Source organism: Petaurus breviceps, unplaced genomic scaffold (genome assembly GCF_028583685.1).
Source record: "Petaurus breviceps papuanus isolate PSGF00001 unplaced genomic scaffold, PetGlider_PUasm1.0 90444, whole genome shotgun sequence".
Lineage (NCBI taxonomy): Eukaryota > Metazoa > Chordata > Mammalia > Diprotodontia > Petauridae > Petaurus > Petaurus breviceps.
Window position 1 is genome coordinate 821,652 of NW_027187256.1, and position 26,474 is coordinate 848,125.

Here is a 26,474-nt window from a genome sequence, read left to right on the forward strand (position 1 = left end):
GTCACTCTCCAGGATGTATGGCTCAAGGTCACTAACCACACCATCATAGTTATCAGTGATGTTTAGATCTTTCTTGTATAGTTCTCTTATATATTCTTGCCACTTCTTCTTAATTTCTTCTGATTCTGTTAAGTCTCTACCATTTTTGTCTTTTATCATGTCCAGAGAATTATGATAGGGAAATGCACCCAAACTTGTAAGAAGAGAGGAGGCCCCTTTACTGCAAAGTTATCTGGAGGGACAGCACAGAGGAATTATATTAGTCACAGGGACTGGGTACAAAGAAAGGCAAGCCAACATTACTAAATCTGAAGAGCAAAATGGACAGTTTTCTCTTTAGTACGTATGTGAGGGTGACTAGGGGGACAGAAGGACATAAACCTGTTTGGTGTGAATTTAGTGGTAACAGACAGACCTCTATTTAGTAGCAATGGAAAGACAGATGAACAAGTACACTTTTGATGGGGAAGAACTAAAGAAGGAAAAAGAAATATGGATAGCCACCTATTTGACTGGGAGGGGAGACAGATAGAAAACACCCTTTTATAGGTAAGGAAGATAAACAGCCAGGAAGCTATGGGAGGGAGTGGAGGGGGCCAATGGATAGACAAGATCCCTATTTAGTTTGGAGGGTAGAAAGATGGGAGACTGATCATACAGGGATATAGAACTTAAAGGACTCTTAAAGATTATATAGTCCCAACCCATCATTTTAGAGATGAAGAAACTGAGGCCCAAAGAATGGAAATGTTGGTCAAAATAATACGTTTAGTGCAGTGCTGAGGTGGGACTTGAATGTAAGTTTCCTGAATAATAGTCTACTATGCTTTCCCTGCTTTCCCTTACTTGCTTTGGACCAAGGTAATATAAGCATTTTGGAGAGATGTCATACTGTCCTTAGTCAGTTGAATTACAGTCGTTGAAGGTATGGTATTAAACACACCAAAAAATAGCTTCTCTTTTGCCACATTCCTATGACCCTGGCTCTCTGGTGACATGTTGACCATTTATATAATATAAAAATGCCACACAGGGAAGGTCTAACTTGAAAATAGATTCTATGAGAAAAATCTAGGAGTTTTAGAGGACTATAAGCTCAATATGAACCACCACTGACAGAACAGTCATGGCATCCAGAATGAGGGAAGCGATGAACTGGCTCAACTCTACATTGGTCAGACCACAACTGGGTATCATGTTCAATTCTTGCTCCATATTTTAGCAAGGTCCTTAGCAAGCTTAGCTGTGTTCAGAAGAGGATGAGAAAAATGATAAAAAGATAGGTGACTATTGAAAATCATGATCCAATAAGAATTGGGGATGGTTAGCCTCAGAGAAGATTTTTTTTGGGGGAGGAGTAAGGTTATGATAACTTTTCAGTCATTTTGTGAGCAATAATATATTTTTTTGGGGAAAATAATTAGATTCATTCTTCTTGGCCTCAGAGGATAATAGAACTAGGAATAGAGATAGAAATTGCAGAGGTGAATTTCTATACAGTGTAAGGGAAAATGTCCTACCAAATGAGAACTCTCCCAATGCAGAATGGACTACTTTGCTAAGTAGTACATTTTACATAACTAGATAGTTAATGTCAAGATTGTTGTGAAAGTGATTATTATGTGACTAAGTGATTATTAAGGTCCCTTTTAACTTTAAGATTATTTGATTTAGCTTAGACCCAATGAGAGAGGTTAGATAAAGGTAGTGGAATCTTCTTGAGAGAAGAACAAAATGAGCAGATAATTTCTTCCTCTTTGAGATTCCAAACATCAGGAATTTTGGCTCAGAGGAAGAGCCTAAAGGGAGTGAGGTTCCAGGTAAGGGGAACCCACTGGAGATCCCAGAGAAATTTGGAGAACTAAGGCAATAAGGGCTGTTTGTAAGGAGGTTGTGATAAAACATACCTTATTATTCTCTCTCTCTCTCTCTCTCTCTCTCTATATATATATATATATATATATATATATATATATATACATATATATACACACACACACACACACACACATGTATCAATGTATGTATTTATTGGTGAGTTTGTAGCTGTGTTTGTAACTGTGCTCACAGTGACTGACACACAGTTCAACCCTTATTCTCCTGAGAGAGAAGATTACATGTGTTAAGAGTCTTAACTCACCTGGATATAAGGTACAAGGAAGCAGCCTAGGAACCGTTACACCCTCAGAGGATGCAAAACATTGTCATAGCCTATCTTTGGTCTCTGGGTATGTATGTGTGTGCCATGTATCCCCAAGGACAGGAAGCCTGGCTTCTTTTGTCTCTCCCTGAGAGCATGGCCTACTATGAGGCTTAAAATTGCAGAAAATATTCAAAATAGACTTATGGGAAGGATGGAAATAATCAGTATTGGAAAAATCTATTTTGTTTGTGCTGTTCCTTTCTTTACTCTTGAGGGTATGGTCCAGGAGGGAGGGCAAGAAAGGCTTATGTTTGAAGGATAACAGTGATTTTCTGCAGGTGGACACAAGTTTCAGTATCTTGACTTTTGCATTCATCTGTCAGGATTGACAATATGTTTCTTCCAGCCTCAGACCTATGGAAAGTGCATTGAATTGGGAGGTCAGGGAGCCTGGGTTCTAGAGTTCACTTAGACACTCCCTTTCCCTATGAGTCCTTGAAAAGTCAACTAACCCCTTTAGATATCAATTCAATGAATTCCAAAGTGCTTTTGTGATATAATATTCTACAGTTCCTCCTGAGGTAATGAACCTTTCTGGGTTGACACAGGGAATCTTCTGATTGCCCTGCTACATTGCTGGAAATTTTAACCATCTCCCATCTCAGGCAGAATGGGCATCCAATATATTTTCTTATTTCAAATATTCACCATGCAGCCAAAGAGGGTAATTAGAGGGCAATGAAGCTTTTTAAAGTCTTTTTAGCCTGTCCATAAATGACTCACTGAACTAAAAATGTCACAGTTGGAAAAACCAGCTAATTAAAGGCCATTTAGTCTGTTCCCTTCCCCCTGATTTAAAAGATGAGGAAACTGAAGCCCAGAGTCCAGGAGCAACTATTCAGAGCCAGGTGCTGGCAAAGGTAGATCTAAAATCCAGGTTTCCTGACTCCTAGCCATTTAATGACACACTTTCCCCATTGTCACATACTTCAGTTTAATTTTACAGATATTCACTAAGTATTGATTGCATGTAGTTCAGTGTGCTGAATTCCAGGAATAAAAAAAGACCAAAAGGGAATTACCTCTGCTCTCCAGGATCTTATCTTCTACTGAAGGAAATAGCATGGATGCAGATAAGTAAATTCAAAATATCTAGTAAGTGCATGATTTCCTGATAATATCTTTGTCCACAGGAATGTGACCCAAAGTTGACCATTCCTGGTCATGGCCTCTCCCAACCACACAAGTACCAGTTATACTGTATTCATCCTGCTGGGCATCCCTGGACTAGAGGCCCAGCACTTATGGATCTCCATCCCCTTCTGCTTCTCCTACCTAGTGGCCTTCCTTGGCAACAGCCTCCTTATCTTTGTCATCATCAATGAACGCAGCCTCCATGAGCCCATGTACCTTTTCCTCTCCATGCTTGCTGGGACTGACCTCATCCTCTCTAACACAGCTTTGCCCAAGGCTTTGGCCATCTTCTGGTTCCAAGCTGGAGAGATTTCCCTGGATGGATGTGTCACCCAGATTTTCTTCATCCATTCCACGTTCATTGCTGAGTCTGGAATCCTGTTGGCAATGGCGTTTGACCGCTATGTGGCCATCTGCAAACCACTAAGATATGCCACTGTCCTCAGCCGCAGGACAATTGCATATGTTGGTCTGGCTGTGATCGTGAGGAGCTTTTGTGTGATTCTTCCTGATGTGTTTCTGGTCAAAAGGCTACCCTTCTGCCGCAGCCGAGTACTCCCCCACACCTACTGTGAGCATATGGCTGTGGCCAAGTTTGCTTGTGCTGACATCCGTGTGAATGTCTGGTATGGTCTATCTGTCCTCCTTTCCACTGTGGTGCTCGATGCGTTACTCATAGCCATTTCCTACATCCTCATACTTCAAGCTGTCTTCCGCCTCCCATCTCAGGGGGCCCGTAGCAAAGCTTTGGGCACGTGTGGCTCCCACCTTGGGGTCATCTCCATGTTTTACCTTCCAGGAATTTTCACCATCATCACCCAGAGGTTTGGGCGCCACGTGCCCCTTCACACCCACATTCTCCTGGCCAACGTCTGTATGCTGGCTCCTCCTATGCTGAATCCCATCATCTATGGGGTGAAGACTAAGCAGATCCGGGATCGTGTGGTTAATTTTCTATTCTCATGGGGAAACTAGAGCTGGGAACTTCACTGACTAACTGGTGTGGACAGTTTGAATCACTCTGAAACTCACCAGTTTTGTGATATTGAATAATTCACTTAACTTCTCATATCATTCAGGTCCCATATCTGTGACATGGGGATAATATATACAATGCCTACTTCACAGATTTGTGAGGAAAAAAATATAGCAAACTTTAAAGCACTAAATGAATGTAATTATTGTTCTTACTTCATTATGGGTAGATGACTCTCTTCAGGTTGTAGAGTACCTCTGATTCTCTTGGTCACTCACTGGTCACCTTGAATTAAGAGTTCAGCTTATGGTGAGCAAAATAAGTCTATAGTAGAAATGGGGTTTCCTTGGACAAAAAATAAGTTAGGAGTAAAGAGCCCCAGGAGATGTTGGAGAGACAGAATTCCAACTCAGTAAGGGGTGAACTGAGATTGTCTTGGTGTCAAAATGCTTCCAGATTGCTTCTGAAAGCTTCTTAGCATCTTCAGAAGAATTATGTCCTTGAGTATCTGCAATCTCTCTGATCTGACTTCTAAAATACTTTACTCCATGGAATCCTACCCATCTTTCTTCCAAACTCTTTGAAATGTGATTTGCAGAAATCTAGCATATGTGTCAGACTATGCCAAGATTTCCTTTCCTTCACAGACTCTTGAATGGAATCCCCCTAAAGTTCCCAGCATCCACCTCAAGACCCATTCCTCTTTGTTAATGAGAGCTTCATTCCAAAGGTATTTTCACTGGTTATTTCTCTATTGTTATTCCTTCACATTACCTTCCAACTATTCTTCATTTTTCTTGTATGGTCTCATTTATGTTGTTTCCCCATTAGAATGAAAGCTTCTCGAGAATGGGAGGGAGGTTGGTTTTTACTTTTTATTGTATTCCCAGTACTTAGCACAGTGCCTGGATTACAGTAAGAGTTTATTTAATAAATTCTTTTTCACTAATTTTTTGATTGCGTATACTTTGTCCAATTTGCGTAGAGGCCCTTGAGGCCATGGGTTTTTACAACTGGTTCTTGTCTTAGATTTTGTCTCATGTGAATGTCTAGATGTCTCAATTGCTATTCTTCCTTCTTTGCAGCTACTCTCTATAGGATATATTGTGTGTGTGTATATATATATATATATATATATATATATATATATATAGTACATAAACTGTCATTTTTATTTTGAAGTCCTTTAGATTTGATTTGAAAGACATCTAGGAAAATTTTCTTAGTGATGAATATGAGTAAATAGTATACTATGGTTATTGCCATCTTGGACTGAATTTATGCAAGAGTAGTGTACTGCATGGGGGATATGAGTCCTAACTGTCCTCTCCCCTGGTTAAAAGATATTGGTCAGAAAGTTTTAGGAAAGAAATTTCCAAGCTGAAACATGACCAGAAGAGTGTTCACTTCTGGCACATCAGATTTTAGGAAAGACATGCACATACTAAAGAAAAACATAACCAATATGGTAGAGAATTAGGAAATGTGCCTTATGAGTATGTCAACCTGCAAGTAAGTGTAAGTGGGGATTGAACAGGGCATGTACAGAATATTTTCTGATTCTGGAAGACCACTTAAAAGCTTTGGATGTGATAAAACCTGCTTCCTTCTTAATATGGGACATGGAACTGAAGGATTCTGTTCTGAGATGATTATTAACTGCCAAGAAAGAAAAGTCAACATCTCAGTGGAGCATTACAAATAAAGTTACTTTGATCCTGTAAATTTCTTCCCTTCTGTTTGTGATCATGTCAGGACTGTTTGGAGATGCTTCTCATGAGAAGTAGTGGGGAATGGGGGCAGGGAGGGCACCTTGTCTTGTCCTACATTCTGACTGCCATGTAGCTATGAGCATATAACTTCTTTTTTTAAAATTTTAATTGATTTGTTTATTTACTTTTAGTTTAAAACATTCAGTTCCACAGTCCCTTGAGTTTCAAATTTTCTTCCCCTCTTTTTTAAATTTTTAATTATTTTTTTAAATTAATTTGTTTGTTTACTTTTAGTTTAGAGAATTCAATTCCACAATTGCTTGAGTTTCACATTTTGTCCCTCTCCCTCCCCTCCTCCCTATGATGGCATATAGTCAAGTATAGGATCTGTAAATACTTTCACATTATACATTAGTCAGGTTATAAAGATGGATTATATCAGATGGAATGAAAAATGGTAAAGAAGACATAAAGCCAAACAAGAAAAGGAAAAAAACCAGGTATTTTGCTTCCATCTGGGTATAAACTCAGTTCTTTCTAGTTCTTTCTCTGGATGCACACATTTCTCTCCATCATGAGTCTTTTGGGATTGACTTATATCACTGCATTGCTGAGAAGAGTCCAGTCTATGAAAGTTGGTCATCACACATACGTTGTGTCTGTAATTGTGTACAAATTTCTTCTGGTTCTACTCTTTTCACTCAGCATCAGTTCGTATAAGCCTCTACAGGTAAATATGAAGTACATCTGCTCCTCGTTTCTTATAGCACAATAGTGTTCCATAACATGCATATACCACAACTTGTCCAACCATTCCCCAATTGATAGGCACCCCCTTAATTTCCAATTCTTTGCCACCACAAAAAGAGCTGCTATAAACATTTTTGTACACATGGGTCTTCCTCTCACTTCTATGATCTCTTTGGGATATAACCCTAGGAGTGGTATTGCTGGGTCAAAGGATATGAAAGTATTTATAACCCTTTGGGCATAATTCCAGATTGCTCTCCAGAAAGGCTGGATCAGTTCCCAACTCCACCAGCAATGCATTAATGTTCCAATTTGCCCACATCCTCTCCAGCATTCATCATTTTCCTGTTTTGTCATCTTAGCCAATCTGACTCGTGAGATATGGTACCTCAGAGTTGTTTTGATTTGCATTTCTCTAATCAATAGTGATTTAGAGCATTTCTTCATGTGCTTATAAATATCTTTAATTTCTTTCTCTGAAAATTGCCTGTTCATATCCTTTGACCATTTATCAATTGGGGAATGACTTGTATTCTTATAAATTTGACTGTGTATATTTTAGAAATGAGTCCTTTGTCAGAGACATAGGTTCTAAAGATTCTTTCCCAATTTCCCACCTCCCTCTTAATTTTGGTTACATTGGCTTTGTTTGTACAGAAGCTTTTCAAATTCATGTAGTCAAAATCATCCATTTTACATTTTATAATGTTCTCTAATTCTTGTTTAGTCATAAAGTCTTTCCCTCTCCACAAGTCTGATAGGTAAACTGTTCCTTGTTTTCCAAGACTGCTTACAGTATCAATCTTTATACGTGGATCATGCACCCATTTAGACTTGATTTTGGTATACAGTGTTAGATAATGGTCTAGAGCATATAACTTCTAAAGCTCATATCCTTCCTAGGCAAGCCTGATTCTCATTTTTGGCTGACTTTTTCTCCCCCCTCCACCCCCCGACCTTAGGTACCAATCTAAAGATGGATATGTACAGACTTTGACACCATCATGAGATTTCTAGGAGTTCAGTGAATCTGCCTCTTCAGTCATTGATGACTGCCTTTGAGAAATGGTTCCTAACAACTAATCTGGTGCTTTTGAAGAAGAGGGATGGCTGAAGGATGTCTAATCTCTAATCTGGTTGCCAGAAGACATAGACTTTGTGAGAGACGGTACAGAGCCAAGATAAAACATAAAATGCCTAATCAACAATGTACAAAACTATTTCATGTTTACAGGGTCTTAAGTATCAACTCTTAAGCAGACTATAACAGCAGTTAGTACTGCTAATTGTTTAACTGAAATATTTTTGTTTTTGTTTCTTGGTCAATTCATGCTTGTAAGTGTTTTATATTAAATTTTTGTCTTGGGTATAGAAAACAAATATCTATCCCATACCTGATTAATGTATATTGAATATCTTTCTACTTCCCATTTTAGAGAGTCCTAAGATGTGGGCCCAAACCTAAAACTTAAGTAATTCTCTCTGAAATTCCATAGTAGCAATAGAAAAAGCTGAAGAGTGTGAGAAAAGATAACTTAACCCTCTCTAATTAGAGCTCAGGCTCCTCCAGAACAGAATCTAGATAGGATTATGTATGTAGGTCCAGAGCAGAAGAGCCCTTTAGTGGAGAAGTGGGTGCTCTACCCTTTCCCCTTGGGTCTAGTAGTTTTTGTTAAATGTTAGTTAGGATTAAATTGTGATCCTTAGCCTGGAAAAGGCTTTGAAGGACATAATTGCCATTTCCAAATATTTGAAAGATTTGTCATGTAGAAGAAGGAACGTTAGGATTATTGCTACTTGGAAGAACCAGTTACAATGAGAGGAAATGAAAGAGAAAAGCAGACATACTTAATATAAGGAAAAGTTTCTTGACACTTAGAATTTCCCAAGTGGAAAGGGTTACCTTTGGAGAAAATTGGGCCTCTCATTAATGGTAATCTTCAAGTGAAGGCCAGATGATAACTTAATGGGGTTTCTTCTATTCAAGTACAGGTTGGGGGAGATATTCTCTGAGTTTCCTTCAACCTCTTATATTCTGTGATTCTATAACAGTGAAGAGATTGGAAACTCTGAGATGAAGGAAATAGGAATGTTCAGCTTGAAACAGGGTAGAAGACCCAGAAACAACATTATAATTGTCTTCAGCTTTAACTCTGCAAGCCTCAGTATCCTCATCTTTATTATGAGAATAATAATATTGGTTTTATCTTCCTCATTGCATTGGGAAGACTTCATCAGAAAATGTACATAAAGGATTTCTTGAAACCTAAAACCCTAACTATAAAGTCTTTTCAAAATTGTCATGGAGAAAACTTGTCTCCAGAGGGCAGAACTAAGAGTAGAGGAAGGAGGAAGTTACAGAGAGGATTTCAATTTGGTGTAGAAGGAGGTGGGACTTAGCAATTTGAACTCTTTAAAATGGAATAAAGGAATAGGTGGCTTTAATAGGTGGTGAGTTTACTGTCAGTGGAACACAAATAACCTCTTGTCTGGAGTATCATAGAGAGATCATGGATAACAAAAGATAATCTTTGAGGTTTCTTCCCACTGAGATTCTGTTATTCTATGACTTTGCCTTTTCTAATTCTTTCTCCTAAAAGATTTATCAGATGTCTCTATACATTAAAGGAGATTATGTTGAACACTATAGAAATATAGGCCTGTGACCTCCAGAGAGGGATTTATTCACTCAATAAAGATGTAATAGAGGGGCGGCTAGGTGGCACAGTGAGTAAGAGCTCCAGCCCAGAGTTGGGACGAGGCAGGATGTGTTCCAGCCTGATACTTAACACTGACACAAAAAAGAACTGGTCGTGTAACCTTGGGCAAGTTACTTAATCCCAATTGCTTTAACCAAAAAAAAAATAAAGAGGTGATAGATAAGAATTTGAAGAAAAAAGTAATATGTATAAGAAAAAAATAATTTCATAAAAGACCAAGAATCTCCTCTAAAACATGCCAACTTGTCCTCTATCCTCTGCTTGAAGACTTTAAAGGTAGAAGGGGTAAGGGTGGGAGTGAAGAGGGATGGAAGTCACTATCTTCAGAGAGAACTTATGCCACTTGACATGAGAGGAGCTGGCAGTGTCCTTCCTGTCCCTATATCTGATTAGCCACTTTAGAAACTTTGAGGAGTTTCCTCTTGGTTTAGCTGAGTTATTTTTCTTCAAAATAGGAGAGCTCTTTCACTGTGTATTATCTAGCATATATTCTTGAATGTATACCTTCTCTTGTTTCTGTTTCATTATGATTTGGATAAATGTGTTTCTTTGATATTTTAACAAATAATTAATTAATTAATTTTTAGTTTTCAACATTCATTTCCACATTTATTTTCACAAGATTTTGAGTTCCAAATTTTCTCCACATCTCTCCCCTCCATCCATCCCAAGATAGCATGCATTCTGATTATCCCTTTCCCCAGTCTTTCCTCCCTTTTATCAGCCCACCCACTCTCATCGCCTTCTCCCCAGTTTCTTGTAGGCAAAGATAGATTTCTATATTCTTTCCCTTATTCCCTCCCCACCTACCCTCATTGAGAAGGCAAGCAATTTGATATGGGTTATACTATACATGTGTATTTGTGGAAAACACTTCCATAATAGTTATGTTGTGAAAAACTAACTATATTTCCCCCCCCATCATATCCCACCCCCTATTTATACTATTCTCTCCTTTAACTGTCCATTTTTAAAAATGTTTCCTTCTGACTACTCCCTTCCCCAATCTGTTCTCCTTTCTATTATCTCCCCTCTCTTATCCCCTTCCTATTTTACCCTACTTTCCTGTAGGGTAAAATAGATTTCTATACCCAATTGAGGGTGTATGTTATTCCCTCCTTCAGCCAAATCTGATGAGAGTAAGATTCTCTCATTCCTTCTCACCTCTGCTGTCTTTACCTCCAATGTAAAAGTTTTTTTCATGCCTCTTTTATGTGCGATCCCCATTCTTCCTCTCCCCTTCTCTTTTTCCCAGTACATCCCTCTCTCACCCCTTAGTTTTATTTTTAGATATCCCTTCATATTCAACTCACCCTATGCCCTCTGTGTGTGTATACATACATACACACATACATATACATATATACGTATATAATACACACACAGAGATTATTTTTCCATATAGGAATATAAACAGTTAAACTTTATTAAGTTCTTTAAGATTTCTCTTTCCTGTTTGCTTTTTTATGCTTCTTTTGAGTTATGTTTGAAAGCCAAATTTTTTGTTCAGCTCTGGTCTTTTCTTAAAGAATGCTTGAAAGCTCTCTATTTCATTGAATATTCATTTTTTTTCTCCTGAAGGATTATACTCAGTTTTGTTGGGTAGGTGATGCTTTATTTTAATACTGGCTCTTTTGACCTCCAGAATATCATATTCCAAGCCCTCTGATACCTTAGTATAGAAGCTGCTAAGTCTTGTGTCATCCTGAAATTGTGTTTCCACAATACTTGAGTTGTTTCTTTCTGACTGCTTATACTATTTTCTCCTTGACCTGGGAACTCTGGACTTTGACTACAATATTCCTATGAGTTTTCCCTTCTGAATCTCTTTCAGGAGGTGATTGATGGATTCTTTTCATTTCTATTTTACCCTCTGGTTCTAGACTATCAGGGCAGTTTTTCTTGACAGTTTCTTGAAAGATGATGTCTAAGCTCCTTTTTAAAATATTTGCTTTCAGGTAGTCCAGTAATTTTAAAATTATTTCTCTTGGATCTATTTTCCAGGTCAGTTATTTTTCCAATGAGATATTTCACATTGTCTTCTACTTTTTCATTCTTTTGGTTCTGTTTTATAATTTCTTGATTTCTCGTAGAGTTATTAGTTTCCACTTGCTCCATTCTAATTTTTAAGTAATTCTTTTCTTTTTTTTTCTTCTTGGAGGGCAATTGGGGTTAAGTGACTTGCTCAAGGTCACATGGCTAGTAAGTATTAAGTGTCTGAGGCTGGATTTGAACTCAGGTCCTCCTGACTCCAGGGCTTGTGTTTTATTCACTGTGCCACCTGGCCACCCCAATTATTTTCTTCAATGAGCTTTTGGACCTCCTTTTCCATCTGAGTGATTCTGCTTTTGAAGGCCTTCTCCTTATTGGCTTTTTGGACCTTGTTTGTAATTTGGGCTAGTCTATTCTTTAAGGTGCTATTTCCTTCAATTTTTTTTTGGTATTTTCTTCTTTAGCAAGCTATTAACTTGTTTTTCATGATTTTCTTGAATCACTCTCATTTCTCTTCCCAATTTTTCCTCTACTTCTTTTACTTGATTTTCAAAATCATTTTTAAGCTCTACCATGGCCTGCAACTAATTCATATTTTTCTTGGAGGCTTTTGATGTAGGAGCTTTGAATTTGTTGTCTTCCTCTGGTTGTATGTTTTGATCTTCTTTGTCATCAAAGTTTGATTCTACAGTCCGAGGTTTTTTTTTTTAACGCTATTTGCTTATTTTCTCAGCCAAATACTTGACTCTTTAACTCTTTGTTAAGAGTTAACTGCTTCAAGTGTCTGGGGTGTATGGTGTCGCAAGCTTCAGGGGGTTTGTGCAGCTTTCTTCAGAGATACTTCTAGGGACCTGTAAATTTTCAGTTCTTCCAAGGTAGTATGATCAAAAGAGAGGTATTTATGTGCTCTGGTCTATGAGTGACCACAAACACTCTTTTCTGACTTGGAAGGATTCACTCTCCACCACAGCCACAAACTCCACTATACCAGAGCTCCTCTGTACCCCAGTTCCACCACCCAGGACTGTGACCCAGATCCACACGGGGCAAATCAATAGAATCCAGCCTCAGTGCCAGAAAAGAGATTCCTACACCGTCCCCCCCCCCCCATCAGCCACTCAATCCCCCCACCATTTATCGGCTGAGAGCTGCAGAAGCAGCTGCTACTGCTGCTGCCAGCACCTCCACCACCCTAGGGCTGTGGCCAGACTGCTCTTCTCTCTCACCCAGGTCTAACAGACCTTTCCCACTAACCTTCTAAACTATCTTTGACTTTTGTTGGTTGAGGAGCCTGGAAACTGCCACAGCTACCAGTGCTTCAGTCCCCTGAGGTCTGCTCCAGCCTGGTTTATTCCAGTGTGGTTCCCACTGAACTGCACTCTTATCCTAGCACAGTGCAAAAAAACATTCCTGTTGACCTACCAGGTTGTCTTGGGTTACAAATTTGCTTTATTCTGTCATTTTGTGGGTTCTGCAGATCTACAATTTGTTTAGAGTCATTTTTTGTAGTTATTTGGAGGGATTTAGGGGAGAGCTCAAGCAAGTCCCTGTTTTTATTCCACCATCTTGGCTCTGTCTCTTTGCCTATGTCTTTGTCTATGTGTTTTCATTATGGACCTGACATTGGGTGTGAAGGAGTCAAGCCCTGGATATAAAGTTTGGAGTCCCCCTTCCCCTCCAAAATAACAAAGCTGTCAAAGGTTAGAAGCTACCAAATCCTATCTCCCTAGATAATTAATATTTAAGAGAGTAGATAGATGTAATTCTAGCCTGGTAACGAATTATTTTTTTCTGAAGAGAGTAGAATGGTCGTCTCCACCCACAACCTTCTGCTTTTCCTTTTGTCAGGAATAAAAGTTTACCTTGGAAGAGAGGATAGAGATGACTACATATAATGAATGTAACTTTTTAAGATCTTCCCTGCCCCTAGGCTAAAGTGCACCTGGAGCCTGGGGTGGGAGGATTGTTTTTCAGTAGATACTTTTTGTTTGGACAGTGGGTCAATAAGGTTGTTACATTCTCTGACCCAGGAGAAGGCTATATAAACCCTGATTTGAGGCATTGTTTTGGGGGCTCACTTTGAGAAGTGTTCTGTGATTTGATCAGATGAGACTCTGGGAAGCCGTTGTTGAGAGCCCACCCCACCCCCACCCCCTGGCTTTGAAAAACCCAGATGTTGATTTGGTATGGATGTAATGGTTGGACAGTTTAGAAACTGTCAACTCGATCTGTTTCTCTGTCTTGATAATTCTGTCTGTGTAATCTGAAGTTTGGGGTGCTGACCTTTTCCCCCTGAACTAGGTAAACAATATATATTTGACTGATTAAAGTAAGCTTGTTAACCCATTTTGAGTTGCTTTCCTTTATCAAAGCAGATCCAAGAATCTGTGTTGGTAGACACTCTGAGGATGCTTGGGGTGCTTGCTGCTACACTACACAAACTGACATAATAGGTAATGAACAAATGATTTATTCATAGATAACACTGTGTTTACATCTCACATAGTAGACCTTTGAGGGTAAAGTGTAAAGATGAAGCATCAGAGGCTCTCTTTATGCATGGGTAGGCTTAAAATGGTTAGGTTGGGAAAGCTGTTATATTCTTTTCATTAAGTCCAAGAAGCTGTTCTGAAGGTGACAACTTTCAGGACTCACTTGAAGACTAATAAATAAGGGGTTTAATATGTTGGTAGAATGGAAGATGTTATTGGTATGTCTGGAGAACAGACAGTAGGAGGAGAGAGGGGATGAAATGGACTATCTATGGTAGAGATACAGAAATAGGTATGATGAGGTGATTAGATTAAGGTGAGAAGTTAGATGGGTTTAGGGATAAAAATCAAGATGGGAATGTAGATAGGAATAGGAATCAGCATGAGTTTGGTAATTGATTGGAGCTGAACATGATTGTGTAGATGAGGATAGGGATTGTTATGTTGAAGGATTTTAGATAGAAATGATTTTTATTGGTATAGGACTGAGATAGGACTAGAGGTTGGGAGAGGGACAAAGATAAAGACAGAGTTAGGAAAGTGATATGATTGGAATAGAAATAAAGATATGGATGTGGCTTAGAATTGAGTGGATGCTAATATAGGGTGGGGTTGAGGGGAGAGAGAATTGGAGATTAAGATAGGATTGGAGTTTGGGATAGGTATGGGATGTCTTACTTTGAGAAGGAGATATTCATAGGAATAAATACTGGAACAGAATTGAGGGCAAAGTAGGGATGAAGCAGGTTTGAATTTGGACATAGGGAGAAGACTGGAATGGAGAAGATGATGTGCCTGGATTAGGAGTCAAGATCAGTGGTATCAAACTCAAATGGAAATGAACGTCTGAACCCACATATCTTAGGGGAAAAAAAGGCAAATTAACATTATCCACGTTGTGTTGTTATTTATTGTGTTAAATATTTCATAATTATATTTTAATCTAGTCCTGGCCTCATTTGTTGGCAGTTTAGGCCCACAGGCCACAAGTTTGATATCTCTAGTCAAGATGACTCTACATTTGTTGGCTTCCATCTTGCTCATTTCCCCAAATGTAAAAACATCTGGATAGCCCCTTCCCAAATCTGTTTGGTTCTTACACCATAAATGAAAGGCTTGAGCATGGGTGGAATAACAACATAAAGGTTGGCTAGGAGGATATGGACATAATGGGGAATACATTTCCTACTAAATCAGTAGGCAAAGACCAAGAATAGAGCATGGATGTAGAAAAGCAGTATCATACAAATATGAGAGCTACATATTCCTAGTACTTTGTGCTGAGCTTCATGTGAGGGAAGACGAAAGACAGTACATAGGATGAGAACATAGGAGATGGCAATAAGAATGATATCTAGACCTGTGGAGAGCAAAGCAGCTGCCACACCATACCAGACATTCACAGAGATATCAGCACAGGACAGCCAAGCAACGCCCATGTACTCACAGAATGTTTGAAATTATATTGGTTTGGCAATAGAGTAATCTCTTGAGGAGGAAGATAGATGGGAATATAATGCAGAAGCCACATGTAAGTATGGCTCCAGCTATCTTTCTGATGATGGTGGGAGTAAGGATAGTGTTATAGTGTAAGGGTGAGCAGATGGCCACATAGCGGTCAAAAGCCATGGCCAGCAGGATGGCTGAGTCAGACACAAACAGAAAGTGGATACAGAACATCTGGGTGAGACATGCATCAAATGAGATGACTTGGGTCCCCAACCAGAAGATGGTCAGAGCCTTGGGCATCATGGAAGTAGAGAGCAGGACATCGGCACTGGCCAGCATGGATAGGAACAGGTACATGGGTCCATGAAGACTCCTTTGGGAGATGATTACACTGATCAGGATGCTATTCCCTGTCAATGAAGCCACATACATGATGCAGAAGGGAATAGAAAGCCAGATGTGCAAGTGCTCCAGACCTGGGATTCCAGTGAGAAAGCAGCCAGTAAGGTGGGTGTCAGTGATATTCAGAGAAGGCATTGTAACTTTTACAGCTTTGGAGGTGAGGACTTCATTATTTTATAGATTTTTACCTGCATGAAAGAAGAAAACTAGGAAATTAGTTATAGGCTTTGGTAAAATATATGGAATCTTGGGGTGGTTAGGTGTCTCAGCAAGTAAGAGCACTGGCCCCAGTGTCGGGATGACCTGGGGATTGAATCCCGGGCTCAGATACTTAGGAACACACCCAGAAATAATGGGCCATGTAACCTTGAGCAAGTTACTTATCCCCAATTGCTAAAAAAATAAATAAATTAAAAATATGTATGGAATCTTCAAACAATACCAAATTCTGTTTCTAACTCCAGATGGCTAAGGCATCTATGAATGGCATCTTTGGTCATAAACAACAGACCAGTCTTTCATGCTTTGGCCAGGATGACAGGATTTACAAATAGTATTGGTCTCAGGACATGTTGTGACGGCCTGGGGCACAGTGACAGACTCATGATCAGCTTTGCTGAGTGCATAGATAGAGGGGCAGGAGTGTCACTGTCTCTGTTTTTCGTGAGATAATTAATATAAAATTAGTGGTCACTATTCATAGGAACACTTTTGAAAGTACAGGTTATTGATAGAAACTAACTGACTATAACTATGATGCTTAAATCAGAAAATCTCTGTAAGAAAATCTGCATTGGGTTGCATTTTATTTTATTTTTTTTTTTAAAACAACATTTTATTTTGTACTTTTTTTTTGCTTTTTTAAACATTTTTTGGAGGGCAGTTGGGGTTAAGTGACTTGCCCAAGGTCACACAGCTAGTTGTTGTGTTACGTGTCTGAGGTTGGACTTGAACTCAGGTCCTCCTGACTCCAGGGCTGGTGCTTTATTCAGTGCACCACCTAGCTGCCCCTATTTTTATTTTTTGCCATTGGAAAATGTTTTATTTTATTTTTTGAATGAAATTTTATGTTTATTTTTAGTTTACATCATTCATTTCCACAAGATTTTAGTTACAAATTTTCTCCCTCTTTTCCCCCTACCTACCACCCCAAAACAGTGATCCCACTGAATACCCCCTCCCCCAATCTACTCTCTCCTATACCCTCCCCCATCCCTCCTTCGACTTTCCAGTAGGGCAAGATGGATCTTTATGCCCCAGTGCCTGTATACCTTATTTCCTAGTTGATATATATGTGTAAACATTTCATTTTAAAACTTTGAATTCCAGATTCTTTCCCTTTCTCCCTCCTCACCTACCCTTACTGGGAATATAAGCAATTCAATATAGGTTGTACATGTGTAGCTATGCAAAACTTTTCCATAGTGGATATATTGTGAAAGACTGTATTTCCTTCCATCCTATGCCACCCCCCCACTTGTTTTATTCTCTACTTTGACCCTGTACATTTTCAAAAGTGTGTGCTTCCTACTTCCCTCTCCCTCAACCTGCCTTCCCCTCCATCTTCCCTCCTCTCATCCCCTTCCCACCTACTCTCCTGTAGGGTGAGATACCCTATTTAGTGTGTATGTCATTCCCTCCCTAAGCCAAATTCAATGAGAATAAGGTTGACTCTTTCCCTTTTGCCTTCCTGTTCTTTCCTTCCCTCCGCTGTAACAGTTTTCCCCTGCCTCTTCTATATGAGAAAATTTACCCCATTCTGTCTCTCCTCATTTCCTCTCATTATATTCCTCTCTCACCTCTCAATTTCACCTTTTAAGTATCATCCCTTCCTATTTAATTGGTCCTGTGCCCTCTGTCTATGCATACCTATATATATATATATATATATATATATATACACACACACTCACATATGTGTTCATATGCCCCTATATCCTCCTATATATACATATATGTATATATGCATATATATACACACATTTATATTCCCTTCAACTATTCTCATACTGAAAAAAATTTTATAAGTTACAATTATCATTTTTCCATGTAGAAATGTAAATAGTTCAACTTTGATAAGTTCCTTAAGATTTCTTTTCCCAGTTTACCTTCTCATGCTTCTCGTGCTTCTTGTATCTGAATGTCAAATTTTCTATTCAACTCTGTTTTTTTTTTTTTTTCATCACGAAAGCTTGAAAGTCCTCTATTCCATTGAAAGACCATATTTCTCCCTGAAACATGATACTCAGTTTTGCTGGGTAGGTGATTCTTGGTTTTAATCCCAGCTTTCATGACCTGCAGAATATCATATTCCAAGCCCTTCGATCCCTCAGTGTACAAGCTGCCAGATACTGGGTTATCCTGACTGTGTTTCCACAATATTCAAATTGTTTCTTCCTGGATGCTTGCAATATTCTCTCCCATATCCAGGAATATTGGAACCTGGCTATAATATTCCTAGGAGTTTTCTTTTGGGGATCTTTTTCAAGAGGTAGGGGCGGCCAGGTAGCACAGCAAGTAAGAGCACTGGCTCCAGTGTTGAGAAGACCTGGAGATCGAATCCCGGGCTCAGACGCTTAGCACCCACCCAGAAACACCTGGCTGTGTAACCTTAAGCAAGTTACTTAACCCCAATTGCTTAGGGGCAGCCAGGTGGCTCAGCGAGTAAGAGCACTGGCTCCAGTGTTGGGACGACCTGGATATCGAATCCCGGGCTCAGACACTCAGCACCACACCCAGAAATAACTGGCTGTGTAACCTTGAGCAAGTTACTTAACCCCAATTGCTTAAAAAAAAAAAGAGGTGATTGGTAGATTCTTTCAACCTCTATTTTGCCCTCTGGTTCTAAAACATCAGGACAATTTTCCTTGAGAATTTCCTGAAAGATGATTTCTACGTTCTTTTTTTTGATCATGGCTTTCAGGTAGTCCAATAATTTTTAAATTATCTCTCCTGGATTTTTTTCCAGGTCAATGGTTTTTCCAATGGGATATTTCACATTGCCTTCTACTTTTTAATTTGTTTGGACCTGTTTAAGTGTCTTGATTTCTCATAAAGTCACTAGCTTCCATTTGCTCCAATCTAATTCTGAAGGAATGATTCTCCTCCGTGAGCTTATGAGATTCTTTTTCCATCTGGCAAAATCAACTTTTTAAGGCATTCTTCTCCTCATTGGCTTTTTGAGCCTCTTTTGCCATTTGAGTTAGTCTATTTTTTAAGGTGTTATTTTTTTCAGTCAGGTTGTTGACTCTCTTTTCATGATTTTCTTGCAGCATTCTCCTTTCTCTTCCCAATTTTTCCTCCACTTCTCTTATTTGGTTTTCAAAATCCTTCTTAAGCTCCTCTATGGCTTGTAAATAATTCATATTTTTCTTGGAAGCTTTTGGTGCAGGAGTTCTGACTTCTTTATCTTCTTCCTACTCCATGCCTTTGGTCCCCAAAAAAGGAATCCAAAGTTAGACAGCTGTGCTTGGCCCACTTCCCTCTCTTGTTTATGTTGCCATTCAACCTCTTTACTCTTGAGCTTTTTGCCACAGTAGAACTCTGCTTTCAGAGAGGAGAGCTTTATCCCAAATAGCTGGGGTTTTCTCAGCTGCTGGCGCTATTAGTTGTATGCCCTCTCAGAAGCCTCCACTGGCTCTGACACACTGTCCACACATTTCAGGGCCTCCACCCAGGACAGTGATCCAGATCTAAGCAGGTTAAAGGAAGTGTGATTACCCCTCAGACTGGTGGCTTGGTCCCCCTGCAATCTGCAGGACATGAGCTCTGAAGCAGCCACACAGCTGCAGCTGCCGGGCCTCAGCTGCTTCTCCCCCTGGGGGTAGAGGCTGGACTGCACTCCTGGACCCCCTGTTCCCAAAGTCCACTGACCTTTCACTTTGTCTTTGGCATTTATGGGTTTGTAATTCTGGAAACTGCCACAGCTATTGGTAATCCACTCTCCCAATGTCCCTCTAGCAGCGGCTGGTCGGGCTGTGAGGCTAAAACCTCGGGCTCACATGGGGCTGGGCTCTGCTCCCAGAGTTCTGCGATGACCCCTTCCTGCCAGCCTGCCAGTCTATCTTCAGTGAGAGGTTAGTTTCTTTTTGTCACTTTGTGGCTTCTGTAGCTCTAAAGTTTGTTTAGAGTCATTTTTTACATGTATTGGAGGAGGTGCAAGAGGGAGCTGTGTGGAAGTTCTGTTTCTATTCCTCCATCTTGGCTCTGCCCCTGGCTTGCCTTTTTAAAAGACACCCGGTTTCTGAATATGTCTTGACTTTAGGATTTGTTATAAAGATGCCCAAGAGCTTGATAATCCATGAGTCAGAAGGGGTATTTAAAAGCTATAGAATAAATACTGGATTGTTTTGTTTACCTGTAGCAATCTTTATAATATAGGAGTATAATTTAATGACAGTGACTGATTTTGATTTTCCCTAAATACCTATTTGTCTTTTTGAAAAACTCTAATAGACTAGCAAGTCATGAATACAATGGAAAATTTTTGGACCAGAAATCAAGAGAATTTAGTTTTACTTCTGGCCCTGCTACTAATTTGTGATAGGAAAGTCACCAGTATCTAGGGATCCTTCCAGCTCTAACCTGTCATGATTTCACTATATTGAAATGAATTTTACTCCACCAGCATCCTTTGTAGGTAATTGAGTGAATTAGAAAAGGAAGGAGGGATAGGATGGGGATAAAGATAAGGATAGGAAAACTGAAAGGAGAGAGAGAGAGAGAGAGAGAGAGAGAGAGAGAGAGAGAGAGAGAGAGAGAGAGAGAGAGAGAGAGAGAGAGAGAGAGAGAGAAGAAGAAGAAGAAGAAGAAGAAGAAGAAGAAGAAGAAGAAGAAGAAGAAGAAGAAGAAGAAGAGGAGGAGGAGGAGGAAGAAAAAGAAGAAGAGGAAGGAGGAGGAAGAGGAGGAGGAGGGGGGAGAGGCGATGATGGGTTGATAATTCTGGTATTATCAGAATAAGAGTGTTGGTTACCTGAGCCCTTCTAAATACAAAGAGGCATAAAAACAATATAGCAGAGGGAAAGAAGGGAGGGAGATGAGTATTATATGATCTTTTCCTGTATTGGTTCTGGTGCAAGGAGGGAATAACACTACCAGTTAAGCATAGGACTCTATGGAGAAGAGACACAAAACGTATCATAATAGAGGGAAAGAGGGGAGGGAGAGGAGCTTTGCATGAGATCTGTTCCTGTCAGTCTTGGTGAGAAGAAGAAATAGCATACTACATTAAGTATAAAAATATCCTACAGGAAGTAGGAAGGGGAAAAGGACTATGAAAGGGGGGTGGTTAGAAGGGAGAGAAGAAGTAAGGGGGAAGGGGAGGAAAAGGGAGAGGGGCTGATAAGAAGGGAATACTGAGGGAGACAGTGGTCAAAAGGAAAACTCTTAAGGAGGCTAAGGGAGAAGGGAAGAAAAATGTAAGCATAAACAGGGGAGGGAATAGGATGGAGGGAAAGAAACAGATAGTAATCATAACTATTAATGTGAATGGAATGAACTCTCCCATAAAATGGAGAGAGATAGCAGAATGGTTTAAAAACTACAATCCTACAATATGCTGTTTACAAGAAACACATCTGAAACAGAGGGATACATGCAGGGTAAAGGTAAAAGGCTGGAGTAAAATATATCATGCCTCAGCTAAAGTAAAAAAAAAAAACAGGGGTAGCAATCCTTATCTCGGATAAAACAAAAGCAAAAATTGATCTAATTAAAACAGATGAGGAAGGTAACTATATCCTGCTAAAAGGCACCATCAAGAAGAAGGTTTATCATTACTTAATATATCATTACTTAACATATATCCAGCGAGTGGTATGGCATCCAAATTCCTAGAAGAGAAGTTAAGGGAATTAGAGGAAGAAATGTACAGCAAAACTATACTAGTGGGGGACCTTAATCTCCCCCTCTCTGAACTTGATAAATCCAACCTCAAAATAAACAAGAAAGAAGTTAAGGAGGTGAATAGAATTTTAGAGAGGGTAGGTATGATAGATCTCTGGAGAAAATTGAATGGGCATAAAAAGGAATATACCTTCTTCTCAGTGGTACATGGCACATACACAAAAATTGACCATGTATTAGGACACAAAAACCTCTCAATTCATTGCAGAAAGGCAGAAATATTAAATGCATAATTCTCAGATCATGATGCAATAAATATCATGTGCAATAAAGGGCTATGGAAAGACAGACTAAAAACTAATTGGAAACTAAACGATTTAAACCTAAAGAATGAGTGGGTCAAACAAGAAATCATAGAAACAATCAGTAACTTCACTCAAGAGAATGACAATAATGAGACAATATACCAAAATTTGTGGGATGCAGCAAAGGCAGTTCTTAGGGGAAGTTTTATATCCCTGAGTGAATATATGAATAAATTCAAGAAAAGGGAGGTCAATGTATTGGGCATGTAATTAAAAATCTAGAAAAAGAACAAATTGAACAAACTGAAAATCTGCAATTAAATACTAAATTAGAACCAATGAAAACCAAAGGAGATATTATTAAAATTAAGAAAATTATTGAATTAATAAATAAAACTAAGAAGTGGTTTTATGAAAAAAATAATAAAATTGATAAATCTTTAGCCAATATGATAAAAAAGAAAGAAGAAAACCAAATTATGACTATCAAAAATGAAAAGGGTGAATCTATCTCCAATGAAGAGGAAATTAAAACAAAAATTAGGAATTATTTTTCCAAATTATATCCACATAAATTTGACAACCTTAGTGAAATGAATGAATATTTACAAAAATGTAAGTTGCCCAGATTAACTGAAGAGGAAGTAAATTATTTAAATAATCCCATCTCAGAGGAAGAACTTGAACAAGTCATCAGTGAACTCCCTAGTTAAAAATCTCCAGGGCCAGATGGATTTACTAGCATTTACAAACATTGTTTACAAACAAATACAAGTTTACAAACATTGAAAGAACAATTGATTCCAATACTCTACAAACAATTTGGGAAAATTAGTGAAGGAGTCCTACCAAATTCTTTTTATGACACAAACATGGTACTGATACCTAAAACAGGAAGAAATAAAATAGAAAAAGAAAATTATAGACCAATTTCCCTCATGAATATAGATGCAAAATTTTTAAGTAAAATATTGGCAAAAAGACTACAGCAACTTATCAGAAGAATATTACACTTTGATCAGGTAGGATTTATTCCAGGATTGAAAGGATGGTTTAATATTAGGAAAACCATCAGTATAATTGATCACATCAACAATAAAACCAGCAGAAACCACATGATTATCTTAATAGATGCATAAAAGACTTTTGACAAAGTACAACATCCATTCCTATTAAAAACACTAGAAAGTATAGGAATTAATGGAGCTTTCCTTAAAATAAAAAGTAACATCTATTTAAAGCCATCAGCAAGTATTATATATAATGGATAAGCTGGAAGCATTTCCAATAAGAGCAGGGGTGAAACAAGGGTGTCCACTATCACCCCCCCCCCCCTTATTCAACCTGGTACTAGAAATGTTAGCAGTAGCAATTAGAGTAAAAAAGAAATAAAAGGAATTGAATTAGGCAAAGAAGAGACCAAGTTATCACTCTTTGCAGATGATATACTTAGAGAATTCTAAAGAATCAAGTAAAAAAGTACTTGAAACAATAAATAAATTTGACAAAGTTGCAGGATATAAAATAAACCCACATAAATCCTAGCCATTCCTATATATTTCTAATAAAATCCAACAGCAAGAGATAGAGAAATCCCATTTAAAATTACTTTAGACATTATAAAATATTTGGGAATCTACCTGCCAAAACAAAGCCAGGATCTATATGAACACAACTACAAAACACTTTCCACACAAATAAAGTCAGATCTAACTAAGTGAAAAAACATCAATTGCTCATGGCTGGGTTGAGCTAATATAATAAAAATTATAATTTTACCTAAATTAAATTACATATTTAGTGCCATACCAATCAATTTACCCCAAAACTACTTTATTGACCTAGAAAATGTCATAACAAAATTCATTTGGAAGAAAAAAAGGTCTAGAATAACAAGGAAATTAATGAAAAGAAATGCTAGGGAAGGTGGCCTAGCTAGACCAGATTTTAATCTGTATTATAAAGCAGCAGTCATCAGAACTACTTGGTACTGGCTATTTGACAAAAGCTGCTGGGAAAAATGGAATATAGTATGGCAAAAATTGGGCATAGACCATTATCTAACACTGTATATACCAAAATTGAGTCTAAATATGTGCGTGATGTAGGTATAAAGGATGATACTGTAAGCAATCTGGGAAAGCAAGGAATAGTTTACCTGTCATATTTATGGGGAAGGGAAGATTTCATGACCAAATAAGAATCAGAGAGCATTATAAAATGCAGAATGGATAACTTTGATTACATGAAACTGAAAAGCTTCTGTACAAACAAAGCCAATGTAACAAAGATTAAGCGGGAAGTGGGAAATTGGGAAAAATTTTTTACAACCAATGTGTCTGATAAAGGCCTCCTTTCTAAAATATACAGAGAATTGAGTCAAATCTATAAGAATACAAGTCATTACCCAATTGATAAATGGTCATAGGATATGGACAGATAGTTCTTAGAGGAAGAAATCAAAGATATCTATAAACATATGAAAAAATGCTCAAAATCACTATTGATTATAGAAATGCAAATCAAAACAACTCTGAGGTACCACATCTCACCAGTCAGATTTGCTAAGATGAAAAAAATAGGGAAATTATAAATGTTGGAGAAGTTGTGTATTGCTGGTGGAGTTGTGAACTGATCCAACCATTCTGTAGAGCAATCTGAAACTATGCCCAAAGAGCTATAAGTAATTTCATATCCTTTGACTCAGCAATACCACTTCTAGGGTTGTATTCCAAAGAGATCACAGAAACGGGAGCAAGACCCATATGTACAAAAATATTTCTAGCAGCTCTTTTTGTGGTGGCAAAGAATTGGAAATTAAGGGGATGCCCATCAATTGGGAAATGGCTAAACAAGTTACGGTATATGAATGTAATGGAATACTATTTCACCATAAGAAACGAAGAGCAGATGGACTTCATATCTACCTGGAGAGGCTTATATGAACTGATGCTGAGTGAGAAGAGCAGAACCAGGAAAAATGTGTACACCATTACAGATACAACGTATGTGTGATGACCAACTTTGATAGACCGGACTCTTCTCAGAAATACAGGGCTGCAAGTAAACTCCAAAAGACTCATGATGGAGAGTGATGTCTGCATTCAGAGAAAGAAACAGAAAGAACAGAGTTTGCATGCAGATTGAAGCAAATTATCTGCTCTCTTTATCTTTCTTGTTTGGTTTGGTTTGACCTTTCCCATTGTTCATTCCATCCGTTACAATCCTTCTTTTCAATCTGACCAATGTCTAATGTGAAAATATCTGCAGATCCTATACCTAGGGCATTAGGAGAGGAAGGGAGAGAAAATTTGAAATTCAAAGAACCGGGGAACTGAATCTTGTAAACTCAAAGTAAGCAAACAAATTAATTTAAAAAAAAAAAAGAAAAAGAAAAAATAAAGTGATAGAAAATAAAAATACATGTTGCTAAAAAAAATGCGAACAATATGTGGTGCAGCGAATAGAGCACTAGCCCTGGAGTCTAAAGGATCTGAGTTCAAATCCAGACTCAGACACTTAACATTTAACTAGATGTGTGAACTTGGGCAAGTCCCTTAACCCCAATTGCCCTCCTTTTTAAAAAAGCAAAAAACAACAAAACAAATTTACATTATGTTAGACCTAGAATTGAAATAAGAGCTAATTTAATTAAGAGATATAGCTGGAATTCAAAAGTTTTAATGACCATTTAACTATTTAGAACAGCTAGAATCAAAAGTTTATTAAAATAAGAAATTTAAATATGATTCATATTATAGAAAAGCAAGAAGAGACATATACAGATGTGCTGATAACCCATCCTTTTTTGAATCAGTCTAAGTAACTTTTTCTTTTCACCTCCATGCCCTAGTTTGACTCTGGGGTTGGGAGAGGGTGGGGCAGAGGTTAAAACTACTCTCATAGCTCCCTCAATTCCACTATTGCTGAACTACTCATCTCTGTCTCACTCCAGTTTTTCTGCCATTTTCCTGAGCCATTTAAGGTGCACTGTTCTTGCCCTCAAGCTCCCTGGACCTACTTTCTCTCCCTGCAGTACTCAGCTATTTTGAATTCCTCAGTATAATTGCATTTTCTCTTTTTCCATTCTGAGAAAGACCATAACCCATTCCCATTTTTCAAAACAATAGAAATGACTGTTTAATATTTGTTTTTTCATTTCTAGTGCCTTTTACATAGCAGAAACTTAATAAATACTTATTAGGTTGTATTGAATTGAATTAACTGTATTGACTTGATGGTTCATGGAGTTCACAGAGGAATGAAGACAGAGGGGCAAAAAGGGACTTTCAAGTTGTGAATCCAATAGAGAACAAAAAATATGAAGTAGAATTTTATCGAATTTCTCTTGGCTGCATAAAACTACCAGCCTGGATTCCAAGTCAGGTACTTGCAGACTTTCCTTTCTTTAAAATGTACCTATGCTCCCTAATTCCCTGAACCTTTCACTGGGTAAATATAACTACATCATTGATGTTCTCAGATCATGAAGCAT

The 26,474-nt window shown here is 38.3% G+C and overlaps 1 protein-coding gene and 1 pseudogene across 1 annotated transcript; one reads left to right on the top strand and one right to left on the bottom strand.

Annotated features, from left to right (window-relative positions):
- Positions 1–3,367: 3,367 nt before the first annotated feature.
- Positions 3,368–4,312, top strand: LOC138177755 (olfactory receptor 52B4-like). The gene has a single exon (XM_069108964.1). The coding sequence runs from the start codon at positions 3,368–3,370 to the stop codon at positions 4,310–4,312; it is 945 nt and encodes a 314-aa protein (XP_068965065.1).
- A 10,691-nt stretch (positions 4,313–15,003) lies between these two features.
- Positions 15,004–15,973, bottom strand: LOC138177598 (olfactory receptor 52B6-like; annotated as a pseudogene).
- Positions 15,974–26,474: the final 10,501 nt, after the last annotated feature.

Excerpts from the sequence above, each read along its gene's own strand:
- LOC138177755 (XM_069108964.1), top strand. The coding sequence starts at position 3,368 with ATGGCCTCTCCCAACCACACAAGTACCAGTTATACTGTATTCATCCTG.